Raw genomic sequence first — 22,471 nt, 5'->3', positions numbered from 1 at the left:
ATGGCTCACAGTTACATATTCCCTGCGCTCAAATGACCTTCTGAACAAGCATACAGGCTCATCTGGTCCTCGGGCAAAACACCAAGCCACTGAGAGATTAATACAATTTATATAGCATCCCACTTCCTGGCACTGATTTCACACAGAAACCTGCCAGACCAAAAAGTCCTCACATTCTCAAAGATTCAGTTTGATGATGAAGAGACAAAGAAGAAAATATTTCAACAATGAGCAGAAAAGATTTCATAAGGGGCTCAAAAGAGCAATTGTCTCTTTCAAGAGGCCAAATTTTCAGAGTGTTGGTCTTTAGCCCAATGTTAAAAACCTTCAGCAGAGATATTCTGGTGAATACAAAGACATTCACCAAGACAGAAAAAATGCAGCTCTCTTTATGTTATATAAAATTCACTGCAAAGCCTGTGAATTCAAAGCAACACAGTGATAATATTCTCAGTGAATATCATGCAAAGCAGCCTTGCTTTTGTTTTCTGTTGTCTCAAAGACAAAGCAGACTAGTCTGCAACTGTTTTGTAACATGCTCAACAAAATAACTACTTTGTCTAATTTCACTAACTAACAAATCCACTCAGAAACAGACTCCATGTCAGTCTGGTTAATTAGTAGAGAAAAGTAAAAGCGGAGCATGTCCTACCGTTCTCTGTGTTCTCGTGTTCGGTGTCAGTGAGAGTGAGATTGGAGTTTGCTCTGCTGGACAGGCACGAGCTGCGGCCGGACTTGGTGTTGCTGCGGCCCCACAATCTGACCGCGTGCTCTGGAGACATGATGCCGTCTGTCTCCGTGTCGGCATCCGAGCCCACGCTGACTGAGTATTCACGGTGTGGCATCCCCATGTCAGTCCTGTATGTTGCCACGTGAGACGGCAGGGCCTCTCCAAAGCCGAGGTTTCGGAGAGAAAAGTCTGCCCCTACAGAAAAACAAGACAAAACTCCTGTCACATGAAAAAGTATTCAAGGAGGAAAATTTTTTATACACGAATAGATTTTAGCAGAAAACATAGATGTGTTGTTTCTAACAGGAAATGCCACAGTGTGAATTTCTAAAATCAGTGGATTAAAGAATTTCTGTAAAGTTTCTTTGTTATTTATGAGCAAAAACTTTCTCTTTTGAAATTATTTGAAATCTGAGACATTTCACTCTTTTTTTTTCTCTCCACTTTTCTGCCAAGGTGATTTAAAAAACTGGCTCTATTCAGGAGACTTTAGCCGACTCTGATCAGAGATTTCTCTTGAATCTGTTAATGCCAGGAAGAAATTAAACAAAAAAAGACACAAAGCTCATTTCTTCAGCATACCATTAAGAGACACAGTCTGTGTCTGTATCTTTATTATCTTTAACCAATTGTATGTGCTTTTTTTAAATACTCAAGCCAGATTTAAGGCTAACTTCACAGTGTCATCACATCTGATTTGAACTTTGATGTTCAATAATATATCTGAACAAGCTGGTAATGGTATGCATGTCGTCCATGCAGTTTTTAACGCTGGCATGCTAAGTTCAATCCATGGCCACCTCTGTTAATAGTCAAACAATGCAGTGACCTCTACAGCGACCGAATGTGAATTAGATTTCTCATTAAAAAGCAATGATGCATACATTGAGACCAGGCAGGAATGTGGCTTTAACTTAATCACCAGGGTTTCTCCATGCCATTGTTCCCTGCTAATATACTTAAAGATGAAGTCAGATCATATCAATAGCACTCTCTTCTATTGACATAATAGCATTAGGTTTCTAAAATTAGAACAGACAAGGCTAACCTTGCCGGCTGAACTCGTCCACTTCATGATGAACCATTTCCTTGACACGGCTCCCGTAGGCCATCCTTGAGTCATGGTCGAAGGCCTTGAGCGTTTCGCTGGAGCTGTAGGATTTGGGGTTGGGCTTTCCATCCTCACTATCAGCAGAGGAACTGGTGTAACGGCGCTCTGTGTCCTGCCGGGCAGTGAGTGAGCGGTAGGGTCTGCGTTCCTTCACTTCCATGGCTGCCTCCACGCTGGGTTCAACATCAAATGTGGATAACTACTCCGGGTTAATTTGAGTGCCTCTGCAGAAAAAAAAAACATACACAAAAAGAATACTTAATGAACGAAAACATGCATCAACAACTCTTTTAGCCTTTCAAAATAGTTAATAAAGCAGCAAACATGATTATTACCTCTGCCAGGGAGGTTTTAAGATGAAATTGTCTGTTTGTGAACAACATACCTCAAAAAGCAACAAATGGATCAACAAAGAAGTGATTAAATGTTGGAGGTGATCCGGGTATAATGCCACGATAAATGGTTGGATTGCTTTGCAAAACAATACAAGACAAGGTCACCATAATTTCTGGCAGATGTAAAAGTATGATCCAGATCCTGCCAATATTCTGGATAGTAAGATCTGGAATATGAATTATGCATTGGGTCATCATAATTTTCAACACTGTCAGGAAACGAATTAAACCTGCAACTAACACCAAATTATAGCAGACAGTCTGCTGAAAGGGAGTATAACATTAAAGTAGGACTAAAGTGTTGCATGACAATCACAATATGCTTGGTGGAGGTCTGCGCTCTCTGAGTGCTTTTCTAGTTTACAGAGGTATTAATAAAAAAAAACCACAACATATATTAATTAAAAAATGGCACATACCATCAACATACACACCCACACACACACAGAGTAATCAACTTAACCAAGCAAGTGCTGAAAATATATAAAATGCAAATGCATGTTTCTATACAGCAGTGTATGCACTACTGAGCACGCTCAGCGCGAGCATGAGAAACCACCCAGATTAGATGTAATAAAATATGGCACGTCAAATCTTGTACCTATAAAGTTTACGGTGCAAGTCCCCTGCAAATATTCTGTTTTATGTGTCGTATAGAAATACTGGGCCTCCAGCATCTGTAAAAGTGGCAGGTGTCCTTCCATGAGTTGTGTTGTTTATAAGTTACAAATCATCTCCATCTGAAAACTGAGGCGGCAAACAAATCTAGGATGGCACTGAAGCAGCAGAGATGATTAAAATCTGAAACATAAAAACCCCAACTGTCAAATATCACACCAACGAAAAGATCAATAGAGAGAGGGAAGTAAAGCATTTGGCTATGTTCAGCGTTTTGTTATGATGCCTTGAAGGACAAAGTATTGATGTCAGAGTAGGAAACATGCTTTTAAATAGTTCTGAAATGCATTGAAATAATTGCTGGTTTGTATTTTCTTTTAAAACAGACACAGCAGCGATAAAGAATTAAATGAAAACTGCCTTTGCTTTGTCTTGGAAGAAGTTCATTCGAAGCCACCACACGGTTTAAGATATCGAGCAGGATTAACATTTGTCAATGTGGATAAAAAATGATTAAAGGCTTGGTCACTGTTTACTTTGTAGCTCAATCACTGGACAGAGAGAATTACTGAGCCAGAAACAGCGGTTATATTATATATCATTTTCCAGCTTCTGAGAAATATCAACATGATGATATGTTACAAGCTGAAAACATTGTGCTGCAGGATTCAGTTTCAGAACAGCGTGCTCCCACACCTGAAAACATTTTTTCCTATAAGCAAAAAAAAAAAAAAAGAGATGCAAGTCTCCGGATAAAAGAACACAGCTTTTGGAACAGAGATAAAGACTACTTCTAGCAAATCTTTAGGAGTTTATATTGACAATATGCCCATGCTGTTCAGACAAGGATTGTTCCACGAGATAAGCTCTTTATGAATACTGTATGAGATCTGTGCTGGACCAAACAGTAAACAATAATCCCCACTGAACTATATTTGCCCCTGCATGAAAAAACCTCTCTATAGAAGACACCATTGTTGAGTTTTGGGGTTTCTTTTTGTATGTATTGACAGCTGAATAGATCCCGGTGATTAATGACTCGGAGCTTGAATAGCAGGACCTCCGCCACATGGGGGGAAGAAAACGTTCCCACTTTGCAGCAGCAAGTGCACTTCAGCTGCTCCCAAGATTTGAGATGCAGCTTGTGTGGGGTTGCTAATTTCTACCTTTTACTCAAGACTCTTGATGCTATGCAAATGTAAGAGAGTGGAGAACAAACAGGCCTCCAAAGTTTGAAGAATGTTCTGTAAAGTGTATTGTTTTCTTTCCAAAGAGTTGGGCTCACTGCTCCTACCATCTCTCTCTGTACAGCCCCCTCCTCATTATTAATCGGCTGGTATGCAATCAGATGCACCGTTGAGACCATGGGAAACGCAGAGGACTTTTTTCAGAGAAGCAACAGGCCATGTGCAATGACAGATGACACGGGATGCAAATGTAGGTCCCGAAAAACGTATTTACCTTCAGTGCAGCTGTCAGAGTTTCCACACAAAGCAGAGTGGAAACTAAACAGCACTGTTCTTCATAAATAGTCTACATCTGGCATTATCATTTTGTTCCAGCACCGCAAAGCAAAGCTGTTGTTCTTGTTCATCTGTCTACATCTAAATCCAGAGGAAAAAAGAGCCAAAACAAAGGAAATGCCAGCATTCTGTGGAATTAATGTACTCGTAAAAGAAGATACTAAACATAAAGCTGTAATTAACCAGTGTCTCCACAGTGATTAAGTAACAGAAGTAAGAAGTGATAGGGCTATTTTTAACTATTATTATCATCTCATAGTGAGACACAAGGGACTTCTTGGAGAAGCAGCATGAAACACTAAAGCAGAAGGTTAATGAGGGTACATTCACAAAGACTCGGTTAGAAAAGTTATTGATGAAGACCAGTGAAAAAAGGGCTGGCTTAGATTGAAATCTCTGTCATGAAGATAACAATCACACGCTTTTATTTCAAAGACAAAGTTCCTCTAAAGAGCGGGCTGCAGAACTTGAGCTGTGCCAAAGAGAAGCAAACTGCAGATCTATGCAATGATCCAAAATCAATTTGGGTCTCTCTGGATAGACAAAAGAAATGATGGATGGTCTGTTTTATCCTTTAACACAACTGCAAGCTCTACATTTTTCAAATGCATTGTCTACAACGCGGCAAGTTTGTCTGTCTGTGTTAAGCAGATGCAACACAGCTCTGTGGAGACCAGTGATGTAGTCGTGCAGGGAGAGTGCTGCATGGAGCAATGAACAATGAAATGTGTCAGTTGTGATCATCTGATACAGTTTTTTGAAGGAGATTTTTAATAAAATTCTCTCAACAGCTCAGTTCACGACCGTTTGAGCTCACTTTCATTGACATTTGAGGGAAGTGGATGTGCAGTTCATACAGAATGCAGTAAAAACACACAATATATGATCAGTGGTTTACAAATCTGACCGTTCTTTTCTTCAGGCTGTTTTCATGAGAATAAAATAACAACCTCAAAAATATTAACTAACTTTCAGTTTATTTCTAGAAGAGTTCCTACCCTGGAGCTGGCCTCTTCTGTCAGCGAGTGAAAGGGCTCTGCTTAGCTTGAAAAAAGGTCACCATTTCCCAAGTCTACACAAAAAAAAACTTTTCTCAAAACTTTTTTGTTCTAACCAAATGGTGCTTTTTGAAATTCATGCAAAGATTAAAAAAGCATTACCCTAAATGCAGCATTTAAAACAAAAGCACAGGCTTCTTAGTTCTGATGTGGTGTCTGAACTGGAAATCATGATTTGCAGCATCATGTGCAAAGTGCTGTAGAGTCATTTTCTTCTGCTTTATTAAACTGGAGTACTTATTAATTCTCTACAGCCAGCCTGAAGTGTGAGGAGTGAAACTTCAGAGGAATCTGTCGAACCAGCCCATAAAACCAGCACCCACAGTGTGAACGGGTGGTTATAGGAGCCCCTGCTAAAACACTAGTTGAGGTTTTTACTGGCAGATCGTTGTGACCATTGCTTCAGTGTCAGGAGTTAGTTAAATATGGGATCTAAATACGTGGGAGGTGTCTGGGGGACAATATAAATGCAAATGGCTGGGTACTATCCATCAAACAATTAGCAGTGTGCTGAGGATTGCTATTCAGTACTGGTGCGTATAAATCTCACTGCACACAACCCTGTTTTCAATGAGAATGAACCACTTGCTGCTCTTGACACGTCGTAGATTTTTCATGCAGAAACAGACGAAATACACGCTAACATTCTTCAGCAGCTCAGGAAAAGACAAAGTAACACACATGCACAATGTTTGGCAAATCCCTTGCAGCACAATACGGCATGATCACTGATTACTTGTCTGTGAAATCACTTAATCACTTACTATTATTACTGATTACTATTACAGAGGGTGAGACATAATGTGGAACTGATTAATGATGACATTTTTAGACACATTTCTGAAACAGAGCATGAGTATTTTTCTAGTAAGGCTTTTTAGTTGAGAGGCTCCAACAAGATTTTGTTATACAGTTAATCTTAATCAGCATATTAATTTCAATATTATCTAATAAATAACCACACTAGTGAATAATCTCCATGTGAAGTTATCACAATATACATGATGTTTTTCCAAGATTTCTTGTAGCTGTTTTTTTTACTATACAGTCAAATTATTAATGACAGAAAGCTCACAGCCAGGGTTGGGTATTCAGAAGTGTTTTCGTTCCCGCTAACACATTCTCACCATTTCAGTTCTGTCTACTGGCTCCTGATAGCATCAAAAATCTTCCAGCGTAGAGCACATTACGTTTTTGTTTATCTGCCAGGTCCTACGTTGTTGTTTTAAATTCTTTAAACATGATGCGGCATGTCAACACAGTGGTGAAAAAATGATCATGGCCGACTGCTTTGCGAGGCCATGTACATGACAACAGTTTTAGGGTGAAATGCAAAAGTTTTGTTGCATTTCCACCTTGAGTTTACACGGAAACTGTGTTTTAGCTGACCTTATACTCTAACTTTTGGAAACAGCCTCCAGAGTGGATTTTTTATGAGACGCTTCCACCACTGTTGCCGTGTAAACAGTAAGCAGGCGTTTTCATTGGTAATGCTGACATCAACCCAACACCGTTGTCACGATCGTCACAAACTACCGTGTCTTGCTTGTTCTGCTCAATCTGCTGACTGTCTTTCAACTAAATGTGCATCTGTTGCTCCACTTATGCTCTTAGCATTCAATACACCACATGGTTGGCACAACTCTACTTCGGTGGACATCTTCCAAAAGCTGCTTCTGGAAAAGAAAGTTATAGCACCAACTACAGGCCTGGCATGCTTACTACAGCATTTTCAGTCCCTCAGCATTTCATGCAGATTTTTTTTCACTGCGCTTTAGTGTTTTTGGGTGAAACATTTTCATGTAAAGTTATGCTTAACTTCTTTCAAAATATTATCTGACACTACAGCGAAGGAAGCGCGTACATTATGACGGTTACTTTAACACTGTGTGAGTTTAACGGAATGCTCAGTCTTTGATGTGCTGCGGTCTCCATGTTTAGGTACCTAAACACATCCTTGTGACTGTGAGGGAGTGGAAGAGCAGGCGATTTTCCGTGCTGGACATAAACACAGCGTTGCAAGGTTATATATTGAAGAATAAATATTCTAAGTTGAAAAGCTATAAGATTTTATTATCAAACAAATAACATTTTTAACCACATTAACACAAAAAAGTACCAAAAATCGGACCATTCAGTACTGATACTGATTGCCAGATACCAGGCATCGATACAGTATTGTTTCAAATGTGGATGGTGCCCATTCCTATTTATGTGAGCCACCAGCGTTTAGAAATGTTATGCGTCTATGTTTTACTTTTCTTTCTTTTAATCAATTAGTTTAGGTTTAAGATTTCACTTGTTGTACCTTTTTAGAAAAAGGAATAGTTAACAAAAATAAAGAAAAAATCACTCTCGTGGTTGACAGTAGACTTCAAGTATCTAAATGACCCAATAATAGACTATCCAAAAAATATGGAATCGAAACCAGGAATGAATAAGAATCTAAATCGAAGGGTGAAACCAAAATCTATGAAATACAATTGACTCACCGCACCACGCACAAACAAAAAGTAGACTGTAGTGCAATAGAGAGGAAATTTGGGCAGATATCAAGAACATTGTCCACCAGGTCCATTGAGAGCAAGGAAAGCTCCACACAGGCACCACTTACTGCTATTCTGGAGATCTTTCACATGCCTGAGCTCTATAGAAAAGCCTCCTCGGTCAACAGAAAGGTGTGTATTCAATAGGGGGGGAAAGAATCGGCTAGATGGTGGGGGCTCAATGGCTTGCCAAACAGATCTGAATTCCCTAGTAATAATACAGGCTGGGGTGGGGGTGCGCTGGTGGCGATGGGGGCACTTCGGCAGCTGCCTCCTTCCGGGATCAAAAGCACCCTGCCAGCGAATAAAACAGAATGCGTAAAAGCCTTAACATAAACAAAGGTAGCCTGGGACTGCGGCTGCAGCACACTCCCTGCTACTAATCACTGGAGGCGATTCAAGGTTTACTCCTGACAGAGGGAGCAGGCAATGGAATAATGCTATTAAACCAGCCTAGTAAATAACCGGGGTAGAAGCAGTCTATTTATTCACTTTCTGCATTGATGTACGCTGCTGACCTTGGCCAAATACAGCAAAATGTTAGCAGTGTTAAGTCAGGCTGAAATCTCTACTTATACAACGTAAGTATTGCTATAAAAACTGACTTGCTGATCTGCAACCGCAGTATAGGCACAGATGAAGGCTAGATGTATATAAAACTATCTATATATATATGACCTAGAGGGAATGTGGGATCTGAGCTCCAAAGGTTCGCTAAAGCACTCAAGAACAACTGGTGCAAATTTCATGCAGGTCTAAATGAGGCCTCTCCACTTGGCTGAAGTGCCTCTGTTCCCAAGCATGGCTGCTGAGTGCAGAGGTCACCCCAGTGGTGACCTGTCTCTCATTAGTCTCCGATTAATGCTCATTAGTCTGCAAAGGCTGGACCCCAGTTTGATTTATAGTTTGGCCCGCAGTCAAATCAAACCTTAATACCAGCTAAGCAATAATCAACTTAATGTAAACTTGCTACTGTCAAACTTGCTGTAACTAATGTTTGAAGTTTGCAGCTGTAGCCTGAGGATGATATATGGGACCAAGATGCTACAAACAAATAATGCTCTGAACAAAAATATTTAATATGCTGGCGTTAAGCCTTACGGGTGGTTCAGTGGGTTGCAAAAACACATTTTTCACTGGATGTAAATTATGTCAGTTTCATATGGCAGGTTTTGTGATAGCAGCTTTTGAGAGTTCAGACACTAACACAGAGGGAGTGAGCAACATTTAATTCTTGCAACCCAGTGTTAAAGTAAGCAATGTTCCTGTTCCCAGGACAGTGAAAACATTGCTTCCCAGCATTCTGCAATCTTAGTAATGTCCACTCATCCGACAGCTCCCTTCATACTTTTTTTTTTTTTTTTAATCTTAGCACACTCATCTCATAGCTTATAGTACTACAATATAAGATTATATTGCAGAGCATCTGAAAAACTTTCCATGGGGTGTTTTTCAGGATGCGGTCAAGGGACCATTGTTGTGAAAATGCTTAAAAACTGGATTTGTGTACTTGAGGTTTCACAGAATCCAGCAGTTTATTTTCACCAAGAGTACTTGCGGGCAGATTTGAGATGAAAAAAAACAACTTTCCTTTTTTGAACCACAAATATTCACATTTATTTCTTCAAAATATACATGACTTGTTTCAAAGCTCAATTTGGCACAAACCACTTAACAGAGGTTACAAATGAGCCAAAAGCTAATGTTCTAATGTAGTTTTCTGTAAAGACTTAAGCTATTGGGAAACCAATGTATCAGGCCATGGGCTGAGCCTACAGCTCTGTTAACAGTCTATGTTTTAATATTAGTGACACTGAGATAAAACATCCAGTGTTGGAGTTTAGAAAAGGAGGTTGAGCAGAAGGTCATTTTAAGACTTGGACATTCCTTATCCTAAACATGCTGGAGTTCGGCAGGAATGTCATGAAGTTCATGTCCTTAAAACAGTTGGTAAAAAAAAAGGAAGACTAGACTCTGATCACTGGGGAGGGAGCAAATGACGTGCCATTGACTTAAAGCTCTATGTTGATGAAGCCCCAGTGAGAACTTTCTGAGTGATCCTGAAAAAGTCTCTTCTCCAGATATTTACCTGATAGTAATCCACAACTTCACAAGATTATCCGCACCAATAAAGGTTATTTCTCAATCCTGAGCAGGTAGAGTGATAGAGCACACGTTAATAATCATGTTCATTCCAACCCACATGCAGCAGTTATTCTGCAGTGCTCTTATCTAACTTGAGAGTCTATCAATAAAAAGAAAAAGAAGAATGAGGTTATGTTAGCTCTACTTGGTAAGGTTTGAGTAGGCAGCATAACCGACACAACCAGGATTCACTAATGTTACACATTACTGACGTGTCAGGCTGAGTGCCAGGCTGTGAGTGACACTAAGGCTTTGTCCACATGAAGCCGGAAATTTTCAGAAAAAAAAATCCATCCCTCATTCGTTTTTAAAAATACTTTCGTAGACACGCACCAGTCAAATCTGATGGTGAGAGAGGTTTGAAGGATGCCAAACCCATATTTGGCAGTGTTTTTCAGACGTGAAACCCGCACCAGCCAATCAGAATGAACCCTCGTCATTCACTGTGATTTTTAAGAACAAATTGTCTATTGGTGTGGCGTTTACACACCACAAAACTGGAGTTTTCCAAAATCTTCACTTTGGCCAGAGTTTTTCCCGGTTTCCAAAATACCTGGCTACATGTGGACGTGGCTACTAAACTACGGTACGAACTGAGTTAACAAAGTTTACTTGTTTAAAAAAAATAGTGCTACGCAACTATTAATTAATATCTTACATATCACTTTGTATCCAGTAAAAGGTTGCCCTAAACAAAGAAGAGTTAAAAGATCTGCTCTTAAACACACGCTTTGATAAGAGTCATACCCTCATAGCAGTGGGTGCTAGTGCTCATGGGAAAAGGAGTCTTTATCCTGTAAAAACACTAGCTTTTCCATACAGCTCTCACAGGCCCTTTAACGCTGTATCATGTTGGTCTGACGTACCATAACGCCAGACTGTGTTGTTTGTGCTACTTCTGCACATACCATTTAAAGAGCTCTTAGGAAGACAGCAGGTAACTGCCATACAATCAAACTCAAACGGTTAAATGAAACGCCTGCAGCTTCTTAGAAAACCTGATATTTACTAAATGAGTCACTGATGTTATCACACCTTACTGCCATTAATGATACTGCAGTTGACTGGATACAAACATGCATTTATTGTGTCTGCTGATGTAACACTGATGTAAGTGTAAAAAAATCAAATATTTCTGTGAAATAAACTGATTTATTAAATGTGCATCTGTTTAAAGGAATCAGAAATAAACTGTAGCATAATTCACAGAGGAATGATCTACACCATTACACAAAGGACAGAAGAAACGCACCAAATCATAAAGGTAATAAAAGGAAAAACCTTATCATTGAGATACAACACAATAAATTCACTTTGTGTCTAGACTGAGCCGAGCCAATTTCCAGTTCACCTGTGGAAGCAGAATCTGTCTCCAGTGACCACTTCTGTTTGGATTCTACTTTCCTGCCCAGATTCAAATACCTAAATAGAGAGACTTTATTCACAAGAACCAAAAAGTACTGACCACAGGAAAAGAGATACAGCAGGCTCTAACATGTATTCTTTAATCGTAACAAATACTGTTTCAGGTTTTGATGTGAATACATTTTAGTTTCATTAAAACCACAATTCAGGGCTTATCAGACCACCTTTAGTACATTTTTCCTTAAACTGACCCAGCATTCAGGGAAATTCAACCACTCTGTTCTTCTATTAGTACACTGCTTTGAAGGCAAGGCCGATAAATGGACCGTGTTCCCCCTCAAGGAGCAGCTCTGAGTGGAAGGACTCCTCTTGGAGAGACTGTAAGAGCGGTGCAGTACTGCTGGATACCAATTACAATCCACTCACAATGGGGGTCCTGAGATTTCCTTGAGATACAGATCTTGTGTCAGCCCGGAGTTAGGAAGTGCAGTGGGAAGATCACACAGTCTTAGTGAGGTCGTTCGATCACCTGTAACCATAGTCACAGACCTTGAAACTCTCATTTTTAAAAAATACAGTATCCTTGCTGCTATTTCATAAAGGGTTAGGGTCAGACTTGACAAACTCCAGCTTAGATTACATTTTAACATTTTACATGTGTGTTACCCTTGCTGTTAAATTTCCAAGAGAATTGTGGAAGTAAGGTACCTTGAACAGTAATAACATGTGCTACACTGCAAAACACTGAAATCTTATTGAGTGTTTTTGTTTTATTTTCTGTAAAAATTGTTTTTTTAGACTTAATATGAGCCACATTCACCTGACCAGTCCAGAAAAGTGTCTTTTTTCAAGTGATTTAAAGACAAGAATGAAGTCTGAATTGCTTGTAACAAGTAAAAAAATCTGCCTATGGTTGTTGTTCTAGTTGTTCTAGTTTTAAGTAATTTTTGCTTTACTTGTTACCAGGGATGCATAAATCCAATCCTGGTATTGGGTATTGGTGCACATCCCCCACAAAGCTGGATCGGGTATTGGTTGGGAAAGGATTGGTCTAAACTTGACTCGAAGGCTAAACTATGATGTAGTCTACAACAGTGGACCCCAACCCCCGAGCCACGGATCAGTACTGGTCCGTGGGTCGATTGGTACTGGGCCACACACATAAAAAAAAATTTTTTTTGGATTTATTATCTGTTTTTGAACAATGTTTTATTTTGAAAAAAGACTAGATCCTCTCCGTCATACCTGTCTCTGACTCAATCTTGACGCCAAACCCCCAAGCTAACAAAATGGACAAAAAAAACCCAAACATCTTTGGAAAGTTTCTTTGGGCAGGGTAAAAGAGCCAGAAGAAGAGCTGGTCCGCGAAAATATTGTCTGACATTAAACTGGTCTGTGGCGCAAAAAAGGTTGGGGACAACTAGTCTACAAGGTATAAAATTTTACAATCAAATAGTCATTTTTGTAAATTCTGAAGCATTTTTTAACAAAACTGCTGTCAAACATTTAAAAAGTTATAGTTCAAATAAAAATTGACTTCAGTAATTCCATATGTACTCATTTTTGTCTTTTAGTCAAAACATTACCTTTCTTATCCCACAGTAGAGCATTCAGGTTATTATTTAACACTGGTATCAGATCAGGATCAGACGATACCCAAAGCCCAGGTATTGGTATCAGTATCAATATCTGGACCAGAAAAGTCCTTATTTTTTCCTTAAAATAACTTGAAACGAGACATTTTCCTGGACTGATAAGTTTAATGTTGCTTATATTGAGTTTAACACAACAATTTTTACTTAAAATAAGGCAAAAACACTCGATGAGATTTCAGTTTTTTTGCAGTGAAGTCTCATGCACAATAGGCAGAAAGCACTACTGTGTTGTGAAGGCAATAAAACCAGTGGATGTTCAATATCAACAGTAAAAAATCTGCACACACAGCAAAGACAGAGGGTTCCTGCATGGTAATGATCTAACTTTAAGTGCCTAACTGAGTCATCTCCACAAGCTCTGCTCTGACAACCACACACCTCCCACATCTCCCATCTCAGCAGCCTCTGGGTGGGGCTAATCACTCTGTAGCTTCATCATCCACTGGATGACAGCAGCACTGGCTGTAAGGATGCTATGTCTAGAAGGCGTGGCTGCTGCAGTGGCCTACTGTAAACACACTGTGCCTGTTTTCCAAAGCTGGAAACAAAACATCACATCATCACGTTGTGCGAAAGGCTTTCGTGGAGCAGGAAGACTGAAATTCATTTTGCCATCCTCTCAGAGCTGCACTGAGACAGGGATCCTGAGAGGATTTTCCTGGGGCACTGAGAGTTGGTGTATGCTGATTTACCCCTAACTGATTATGACATGAAATGGCTGACGGGTAGTGCTTGGCAGTGCTGTGTTGACCTGGACAATCCCCTTTCTCTGCCTCTGAGGCATCAGAGGTCTGCACTCTGTGATCCCAATGGCTGCACATTAGACAGTGCTGAGGCTCGTAAAAAAACCCTTATGCACGATTGCCTCTGCAATTTCTTTTTTTGGCTTATCTTCTATCGGCTGCTAATGCAGCTTTTATTTTCCAGCGTAAGCCCCATGTTACAAGCTGTGAAAAAAACACACAACGAAAAAACTAAACGGAACGTAGGCATGTGTCGTGTCTATTATTCTGTCGTCTTGATTGTTGATGCATACGAGGGAAATGCCCTTTCATCTATCAGGGCATGGCACTGCATCCTCCTATATATAAATTTGATTCTCCAAGTAAATTAGGATTGATCACTACAGCTCTAGGCCACAATCAGCATCCATGATCTAATCAGAGCCCGACCCTAGACAGAAAAGGATACTTCCATAAATAAAAACCATATGAGAGCCAGCAAGTGCCCATAACACTGGGGGAAAATTTGATTACCCTCTCCGTCTCTACAGGTGTGCTTTTAGCCTCCTTCTTTCAAAGCCTGCTGCTCTCATATAATGTCCCACACCATGTGCAACCTCACTGTTGTTTTTCCTGCACTCAAGCTTTTACATCATACTTGCATCAGCGGATGTGAGCGCTGCACGCTGGAGTCACTGCTAAGCAAGGCGATGCCCATGGAAGCCCAGGCTGAGGACCATCCCAGTGAGACGGGATCTATCAGGAGCTCCTTGCTCAGCGACACCCAGGGTAATAAATTACCGCGGATTAACACGTCATCCTGCGCTCCACACAGCAGCCGCACTCTACTCATGCCATGCTGCTTAATGGATCTATTAACCAAATGGATACAAGGGTAAACTGCTTTCAGAGCTCGAATACTTATTTGGTTTATGCAAACAACACAGGCTGAGATAAATTCACTCTCTTATTTAACACTTTGTTTTTGTATAAGTAGTAAAAATGAAGGTGTTTTATTAATGCAGAACTAATGCAGATCACTTTCAGAATATAAAATTCTAATTTCTAAGTTGAGAAATGCCACATTACTCAGAGTACAAAGCATTTCCTCATGTATGTGTTAAGTCTACTGACAGATTTGTATCCCACATTCTTTCCTGGAGTAGTTTTGATAACCTGTGCTTCAGACAGAACATCTGGGCAAACAGAAAGCACCATGAGACGACAGCATGCTCAGAAACCCCTTGCTGTGCACCTCATGTCACCGTCTTAGGAATTCCTCTGAGACGTGTCTCTGCGGCCATTAAAAGCATGCTCTCCTGTTGATACCTGTCACCGATAGCGCTGCGTTTTTAGGAGAGGGTTCAGCCCGTGCAGCCTGTATCTTTTCTGCATCTCTTGGCATCCGACCAGAACTGTGACTTGCTGACAGCGTGGCACAGAGCACCAGGCAATTTCTGACCACTGCTCACTCATCACAAAAGGTAAACACAGATAAGAGAGACGCTCATACAGTGTCAATTCTTTCAAATAAACTGACACATTCCGACTGCTGTGCAGGTGATAGACAGAGCTCAATGTACACTCCTGCTTTGAAAAAGTAAATAACAACCACATAAAAAAGTGGATATCATGCCAGACTTGAAAAAGTCATATTTCTCATAGGCTCAAACTGGTATAGACTAAAACACCAATAATCCTCAGTACTTTATCTCCCTGCCATTAGGATAGCAGCATTTTTTTTCTTCCCCCTAAGCTTCATCTTTTCCTTTTTTCTCTCCACTTCCTGCATATTTTGTCTGCATGAAGAAGAAACTAGACCTCTGGAGCCTCAATGAAAATTTTATTAGTAAGAAAGCACAAAACCTGAAAAGCATAAGACTATGGTCTCTGAATGGTGAAACTGCAGAGAAGCTATTCTTAATAACGGCAGTTGATGCAATAAGAAATGTATTTTTGCACAAAGCACAACAGCTAACCTAGTTTACAGTTACACAATTCACAGTTTGACCTCTGTGTACACTCAACGTGTGGATGCTTTCTTAACATTTCTTTACAGAACATTCTATTCGATGATGTACTTGTTCTTTTTAACTGTATTCGTCTGAACACATAGTCATAAGCATCCATTTATTGCTTTCCTTTGGTTCAGCTTGTGCTCAGACTCAACTGCTACGAAGTTCAAGATGTAAACTTGACATGTCTGTTAGTAACAAAGCTCAAGAGGACTGAGAGGTGGAAACACGATGAGGCAGAGTGTTATCGCTCGTTGTAAACGTCAACAGCTCAATTAAAATCGTAACAAATGCAGTGCTGACTTTGTTTTTCTTCACTTCCTCCTGTTTCCATGTCCCCTCTTTAAGAACGTGACATCACTTACGTCCTTCAGACAGAGTTTATACACAGCCTGACTTTCCTTTGATGATTTGTCGAGTGTAAATCACCAGACGCTGAACAGTCACAATTATAAACCTCGATTAAAAGATTATGCTCTAATCGCATCCACTTTATCAAAAGATGAAATCTGAGGGATGGAAGCATTCCTGTGGGTTTGTCTCTTAACAGGCTGCAAACCTCTGCCTTGCTTTAAAAAAGGAAGACCGCCATACAAGTTCACATCCAGTTTGTGAGAGGTTAAAAGAGAAGGATTCAATTCTAAAATTGCTTTAAAAAAATTAATTAAATTAAAAAAAGGCTTCATCTTGCCACCTAGACTTGCAAAGTTTGACTAATAAGGACAAAATCTGTTTAACTCAGAGTCATTATCTGTGCTTCATTTCAAGGTCATGCTTCCAACACAAATACAAAGTTCTTCTGCAAAAACACAAACAAATTAAACTGAATATATCCTCATCAGCCAAACACTGCTAACAGTAGCCTTGTTCTGCACCGAAATTCTGGTAACTTAAGAATCCTGAGAGTATAGTTTCATGGCTTTGTTTGCTAAACAAGCACAAGCAGATACAAGAAATTCATGCCAAAACTTCCCATTGTTCTTCCAGGCCATTAACTCCATCAGAAGATAGCACTGATGAAGGTCAGATGACAGATTTTGCATCTTCACCCCAGAGACATGAGAAGCGACAGTTGCTGCTGCGGGCCTTTTTCTCACCATGTATCCTCCACTTTGGCAGATAGTTTATAAAACTGGGGGGAATGTCCCTTTTTTTGAACACAAAATTGTGGAAAAAAAATACACAAGAGCTAAAATATCAGAACAAAGAAAAGGGAAACTTGTTTTTTTTATATTAACTTAGGCTACATCTGACAATCTTGAGCCATATCCGACTTTTTATGTATAAGCGCCCTAAAAATGCAGCAGAATAATCACAGAAAGTGTCTGATATTTTGTGTCCCAACTAAAGAACATGTTGAGAAATGAGGTTCAAAAGAGGGAAGACCTGCTCTTGTGTTCAACTCATTGTCTCTTGTACAAGTGGGGTCAAGAAAGACCTCACCAAGACACGAGTACGAGGCCTCACCAAAAAGCACCCACTCCTAACCCGACATACCGAGCAGCATCGCTCCAGCACAAAGACCAGCTTTATCCCCCTGCACTTAAAGTGCTCTCTGCTGAAACCTCTTATGAGCCAGACTTGCTTAAAGTTTAATGGGAAATCTCATACAGAGTAGAGGACATGGTAAGAAAAGACAAACTCTAGGCACAGCTCTCCATCTGACACAGTTTGTTAGAGCTAACATCACTGCAGGAGACAGGCCGATCTGGAGGCAAAGGAAGAGGTGAATAAAAATACTGAACAAATAACACTTAATTGAGGTCAGTGTGATTGAACGCTGCAAGGCTAAGATGGCTTTAACATAGGTTCCAGATGGCAGGCTGTTATTTCACTGTGCCCTGCTAATACTGCAGGATTTGATGCTGGTAACCTGAGTGTCCCTTGGGCCCCTCAGCTCCTCCACTGCACTGAAATCAGGGCCAAGCTCCCTCCACTGCTGCTGCTCGGCAGGTTTACTTAACATCGAAGGCTGAATGTTTGGTTATGGTGGTGGAGGATGGGTCTGTGCATGTGTGTGTGTTCGTACATGTGTGTGTGTTTGATGGGGGGTTGGACCAGTGTTAGAACAAAGCATGTTAACACCAACTCTGTGTTTAACAAGTTAAGAAACAAGCAGGGGCTTCCTTCAAATCCTCATTGGAGGGCGTTTCACCTCTCCTTGACAGCAGCAGAGAATCCAGCCAAGTGCAGCTCGTCTCTTCTCTTCGCTGCTTCACCATAAACTGACTGTAATGCACTCATCCTGTCATGCTAATGTCTTAGATATGGAGCATGTTGATATCTTACATTACCAATTCCTCTGGAAATAGGAAAGAAACACGTGGATCAATAATGCATCTTAAGAGCAATCCTTTTCTTACAGTGTTTCCAGGATTGTGTTGAAATAAAAGCACATTTAAACCCATTAGCTCTGTTTTATCTTCAAGCACAAACTTCTTCTTCTTCTTGTGTTAATTTCCTGAAAAATAGCCAAACAACTGAAGTTAACAATCTATATCAATTTTGCTGTTTGTTAAATACAGTTAATAACACAACACTCAGTGCTACCTCTGCCTGGAGTTACAAATCACAAGGAAAAACTTGCCTAAACAATTAAAGAATTTAAACCTCTGCTATTTTCACACTAGAGCAGCAGAGTATTATAACTCCAGACGCAGGTAATTTTAAACAGCCCCCAAACCTTTTGATCTTCAACAATGCATTCAAACTGATGTAATCGAGCTGAATTATGAAGCTGCTCATCTGCATTGTACTCCATCTGTATAATCAGAACTGGATTATCTTTCGTAGCTGAAACTGGGGATCAAATACTTGAGTATTCAACGAAATCCTCTCCCTTTAGGTTTTGTGTACCATAGGGGAGGGTCGGGCACAGCTTCTGCATCTGGTGGGGAATTTTCAGCCCTGCAGAAAAGAGGGTATTTTATCGGCGTGACAGACTTCAGCTGCTCTAAATCTGAATAATTATCACTGGACCTGTTGCAGTCACATAGCAGGCCATCACACGAACACCAAATTGACACAGGTTGCATCGCCTCATTAAACAAGAGTAGGCATTAGGTATTTTTATTTCTTTCTTTATTTTTTTTAAAGTTCTATTTTATGTATTTACTTATTTTCAGGTATTATTTTATTCATTTTCATTTACTGATATCAGTCTTAAATACACTTGTTCAGATTGGGATGACAACTTAGGTTCATCATATAGGCAAAGGTATGTTAGTGGTACTTTTTTGGAAAGATACAGTTCTGATAATAATCATAACATTGGTACATGGATGATGTTAATATGTACAGCTAAATATCTTACTACAGTAAATGGAATTAACGTTGCTGTATGTTCAAGTACCATGTACAGGGGCAAACGAAATGACCTTTAAGTAGGACCAACTGAGAACTGTAAGATGGACTTTTGAAAAAAAAAAACAAAAAAAAAACTAAGGAATAATATGGGAAATGTAAAAAATGATTTTTTGTATTGACTCTATTATTGTTGTTAAGTGTGAAAGCATCTCCTAAATGATATTTGTGTATGTTAATATATGTGTTAAATAAAAATCAAATTCCAAAAAAAAACAAGAGTAGGCAGTTCCCATAATTTACACATTTTTGGATTCACATTTGTGTTTGAAAAGCTGGCCTTTTGTTATTCCAACTGAAAAAGATGAGATACTCAAGCTGTTGTAACTTGTCTTAAAAAAAAAATAGTCGGTTAAATTTTTCAATTCATATATGTATGCTTTATGTCAAATAATTTGTTGACTATTCTCCACTACAAACTCACAGTTGATGTCAATTTGAGATATTTCCAGAGAATCAGGATAAATGAAAGAAAATCGTGGTGTGGGTTTTGAGGGGGATTACGAGGGTAAAGCATTTTCCTGCACTCATGTTGATTTATGTCTTATGAAGTTTTAATATTAATAAAAATCCCTGTAATATTTCAGATGTTGTTTCATTAGCTGAGGATTTGATAGGATCATCTTTATTAAAAGTTCTATTAAAGTTTCAGCTTCAATGAAAATCATCATTAGTCATGAGACTTGTTTTTATAATTGTTCATTTGTATTGCTGTAATGACAAATAAGAAATCCAAATGACAAAAGTTTTGAGATAGTTTTTAACTTTTTTGTACATTGGGCAGATCTTCCAATCCGCTGAATGTTTCCAAACTCTAAAATGAATTTCAAATGACTACTGTGAGTTTGATAGTTATGAGTCAATTGAAGAAATATGATCTTATACTGTACCGAGTCACTTTTTCCTCTCTGTAAAATCTGTTGAATCTTTGATCGTAAATAAAATGTACTTTATGTTGTGATTGTTCAACCACCTTGTTTTCAGGTTAGTTAACCAGAGTGAAAAACTTTCACAGTCCGTTCCCAACCCACAGAGCGACACAGAGTCCTTGACCTGACGTTAACACATAAAAATAAATAACTAAAACAGGAGTTATGAGCTTTACAGCTGACAGCAATAAATAATCCCAGCTATGGGTCAAGCTGTGTACTATAGCACAGCAGTTTCCTTTTCTATAATATTCCTCCAGCTCAGCACAACGGCAGCCTTCTCAGCCATGATCTAAATCACATAAGCTCCTTCAGTCTTTCTGCCTGTGTTCATACACACAAAAATCATTTCCGGCGCACACAGAGCTCCATTTACAGCCATAAAGGAGCTGGCCTGAATACTAACAGCTAAAATAAAGGTAACATATGGCTTTGAGTCGAAGCAGACATATTACAGCTCTGACAGAACTTTCAACCTGTGTTACCTGAGGCTTTTTAAACTTCCTCCTGTCTCACTTTCTGTTTGATAAATGTCTCTATGCATGGCTTTCTAATCCATATATGTGACGTTATACTTCACTATCTTTTCTCTGTATTGGCTAATGTTTCTGGATTTGATTCTCTTATATTGTGATCACACTTTATGTGATTATAATAACTCACAAATCATATCAGTAAGAGGTTCTGAATGTCAGAATTGATTAATTTTTGATTAATTGCCTTACTACATAATAAAATTCAAATAGTACATCCTTCATTATACATGTAACGTGTCATGGCTGAGTGAATACTGAGGCACTGCATCACAGCCATGGATGTTGATCAATGTTGATCTGAAAAACACTGAGGATTTTATTCTCCAGTCGTAGGAAATTCACCTAGCTCACAGCCTGGTTGGCTCATGTTCAATAACTGATACCTCCCATGTCCGCTCCTGTTTACTGTGAAGTCAAACAGAGCCCGGAAAAACTAGAGGAAACCAAAATCCCGGTTTTAAAAATGTGTGCGAAAAGCAGGAAAGCATTTCCACCAAGTTGTTCATTTTACACAACACTGCGTTGAACAATGACGAGCAGAGCGACTGAGACATGAAGCAGTGTGTGGGTGGCACAGTGGGTGAGAGGGAAAGACAGAGCTGTTCCAAAGCTTTTTTTCCTCCTGATTAAAACAGCTGATGTTTTTTTTTTTTTTTAACAAACTCAGAAATTAAGGAATGACATTCAGGAAACCGTCAGTTGATTTCATTTCCTAACCTCACCTTGATCCCCAACATCACGCCATTTCAAGGAGGCAGCATATATTTACACCTCTACCTGCAATACATGTGACATTTTGACAACATAGCTCTCAAATCAGCAACTAGACATATTATGGGAGCAAAAAGTCTTTTGAAGCTGTTCTGCCAGCAAACCTCCAACCAGCAGCGGTTGGATATGGAGTGACTTTAACAATAGATTCAATATAAAAATGATGCAACATGGGAGTCAACCGAGATCAAGAGGCTTACTCATGAGGTATCAGCCATGTTACACTGAAGGATTTGAATAAGCGGTATCGCCGGTGCTGCTGACAACCTGCAGGTTTACCAAAACTAAAGCAGAGAGACGAGGCACTGATAGATTTGAAGCGATCGAAAGGGCAGCAAGATATACCAGTAATCTCCAAACAGCTCACCAGGTTTGAGGAAATCCACTAGGCTAGCGTTTAACTGTGCATCTTAATAAACAAAAAAGGGGTCTAAACTCCATCAAGTGCAAGGGAAAATGTTTCACATCTCATAATATAAAAACATCTCAGTGCAGCTCTCAAGTTTATTATTTAAATGAAAAAGCTGTAACGTTAATTCGACAAGGCAGTGGGCTTAAAGTGCCTCAGCAACTATGTTTAACTGCACTGTTAGCGCATGCTTGCAATCCCATTACTTATTTAAGGGTGCACATGTACTACATATCAAACTGCAGAATAAATACTGGAACATGTTAGCAGAATATCTGAAAGTCTAAGCAGGCTGTGAAATTGAGAGTATGCTCTATGATCCAAGAATATATTTCATTATTGAGTAAAAGGTCACACACATATGTGGTAGAAAGCTCAGCTCGTTAGTGGTTTCTGCCACAAGGTTGTTCCAATTAATCAAAGTATTTAAAACAATGTTAACAGGATTTTAACTGCTTTTTCAGGATTACCATAAAAAGAAATTTAAAATGCCTGGTAAGCTAGGAAACACTGAAAGGATAACTGCAAATATTTTGTTTAAAATGACATAACTTACAAATATATCTAACACTGGATTTGA

The 22,471-nt window shown here is 39.4% G+C and overlaps 1 protein-coding gene across 11 annotated transcripts in view; it reads right to left on the bottom strand.

Annotated features, from left to right (window-relative positions):
- Positions 1-22,471, bottom strand: part of tenm4 (teneurin transmembrane protein 4) — a 223,760-nt gene that overhangs the window by 119,118 nt on the left and 82,171 nt on the right. For all 11 annotated transcript variants that reach the window (XM_074680342.1, XM_074680343.1, XM_074680346.1 and 8 more), the window contains 2 exons: positions 1,779-2,065; positions 653-925 (listed from right to left, as the gene is read on the bottom strand). In XM_074680342.1, coding sequence (XP_074536443.1) covers positions 653-925; positions 1,779-2,001 — 496 coding nt within the window. In that variant the 5' untranslated portion in view covers positions 2,002-2,065. The remainder of the gene's footprint in view (positions 1-652; positions 926-1,778; positions 2,066-22,471) is intronic.

This window comes from Halichoeres trimaculatus, unplaced genomic scaffold (assembly GCF_033239565.1).
Source record: "Halichoeres trimaculatus isolate MK-OKI-2021-1 unplaced genomic scaffold, fHalTri1.1 fHalTri1_scaffold_9, whole genome shotgun sequence".
In the NCBI taxonomy this organism is placed as follows: domain Eukaryota; kingdom Metazoa; phylum Chordata; class Actinopteri; order Labriformes; family Labridae; genus Halichoeres; species Halichoeres trimaculatus.
Note: the sequence above shows the minus strand (reverse complement) of the source record. Positions and strands in the feature narration are given on the sequence as shown.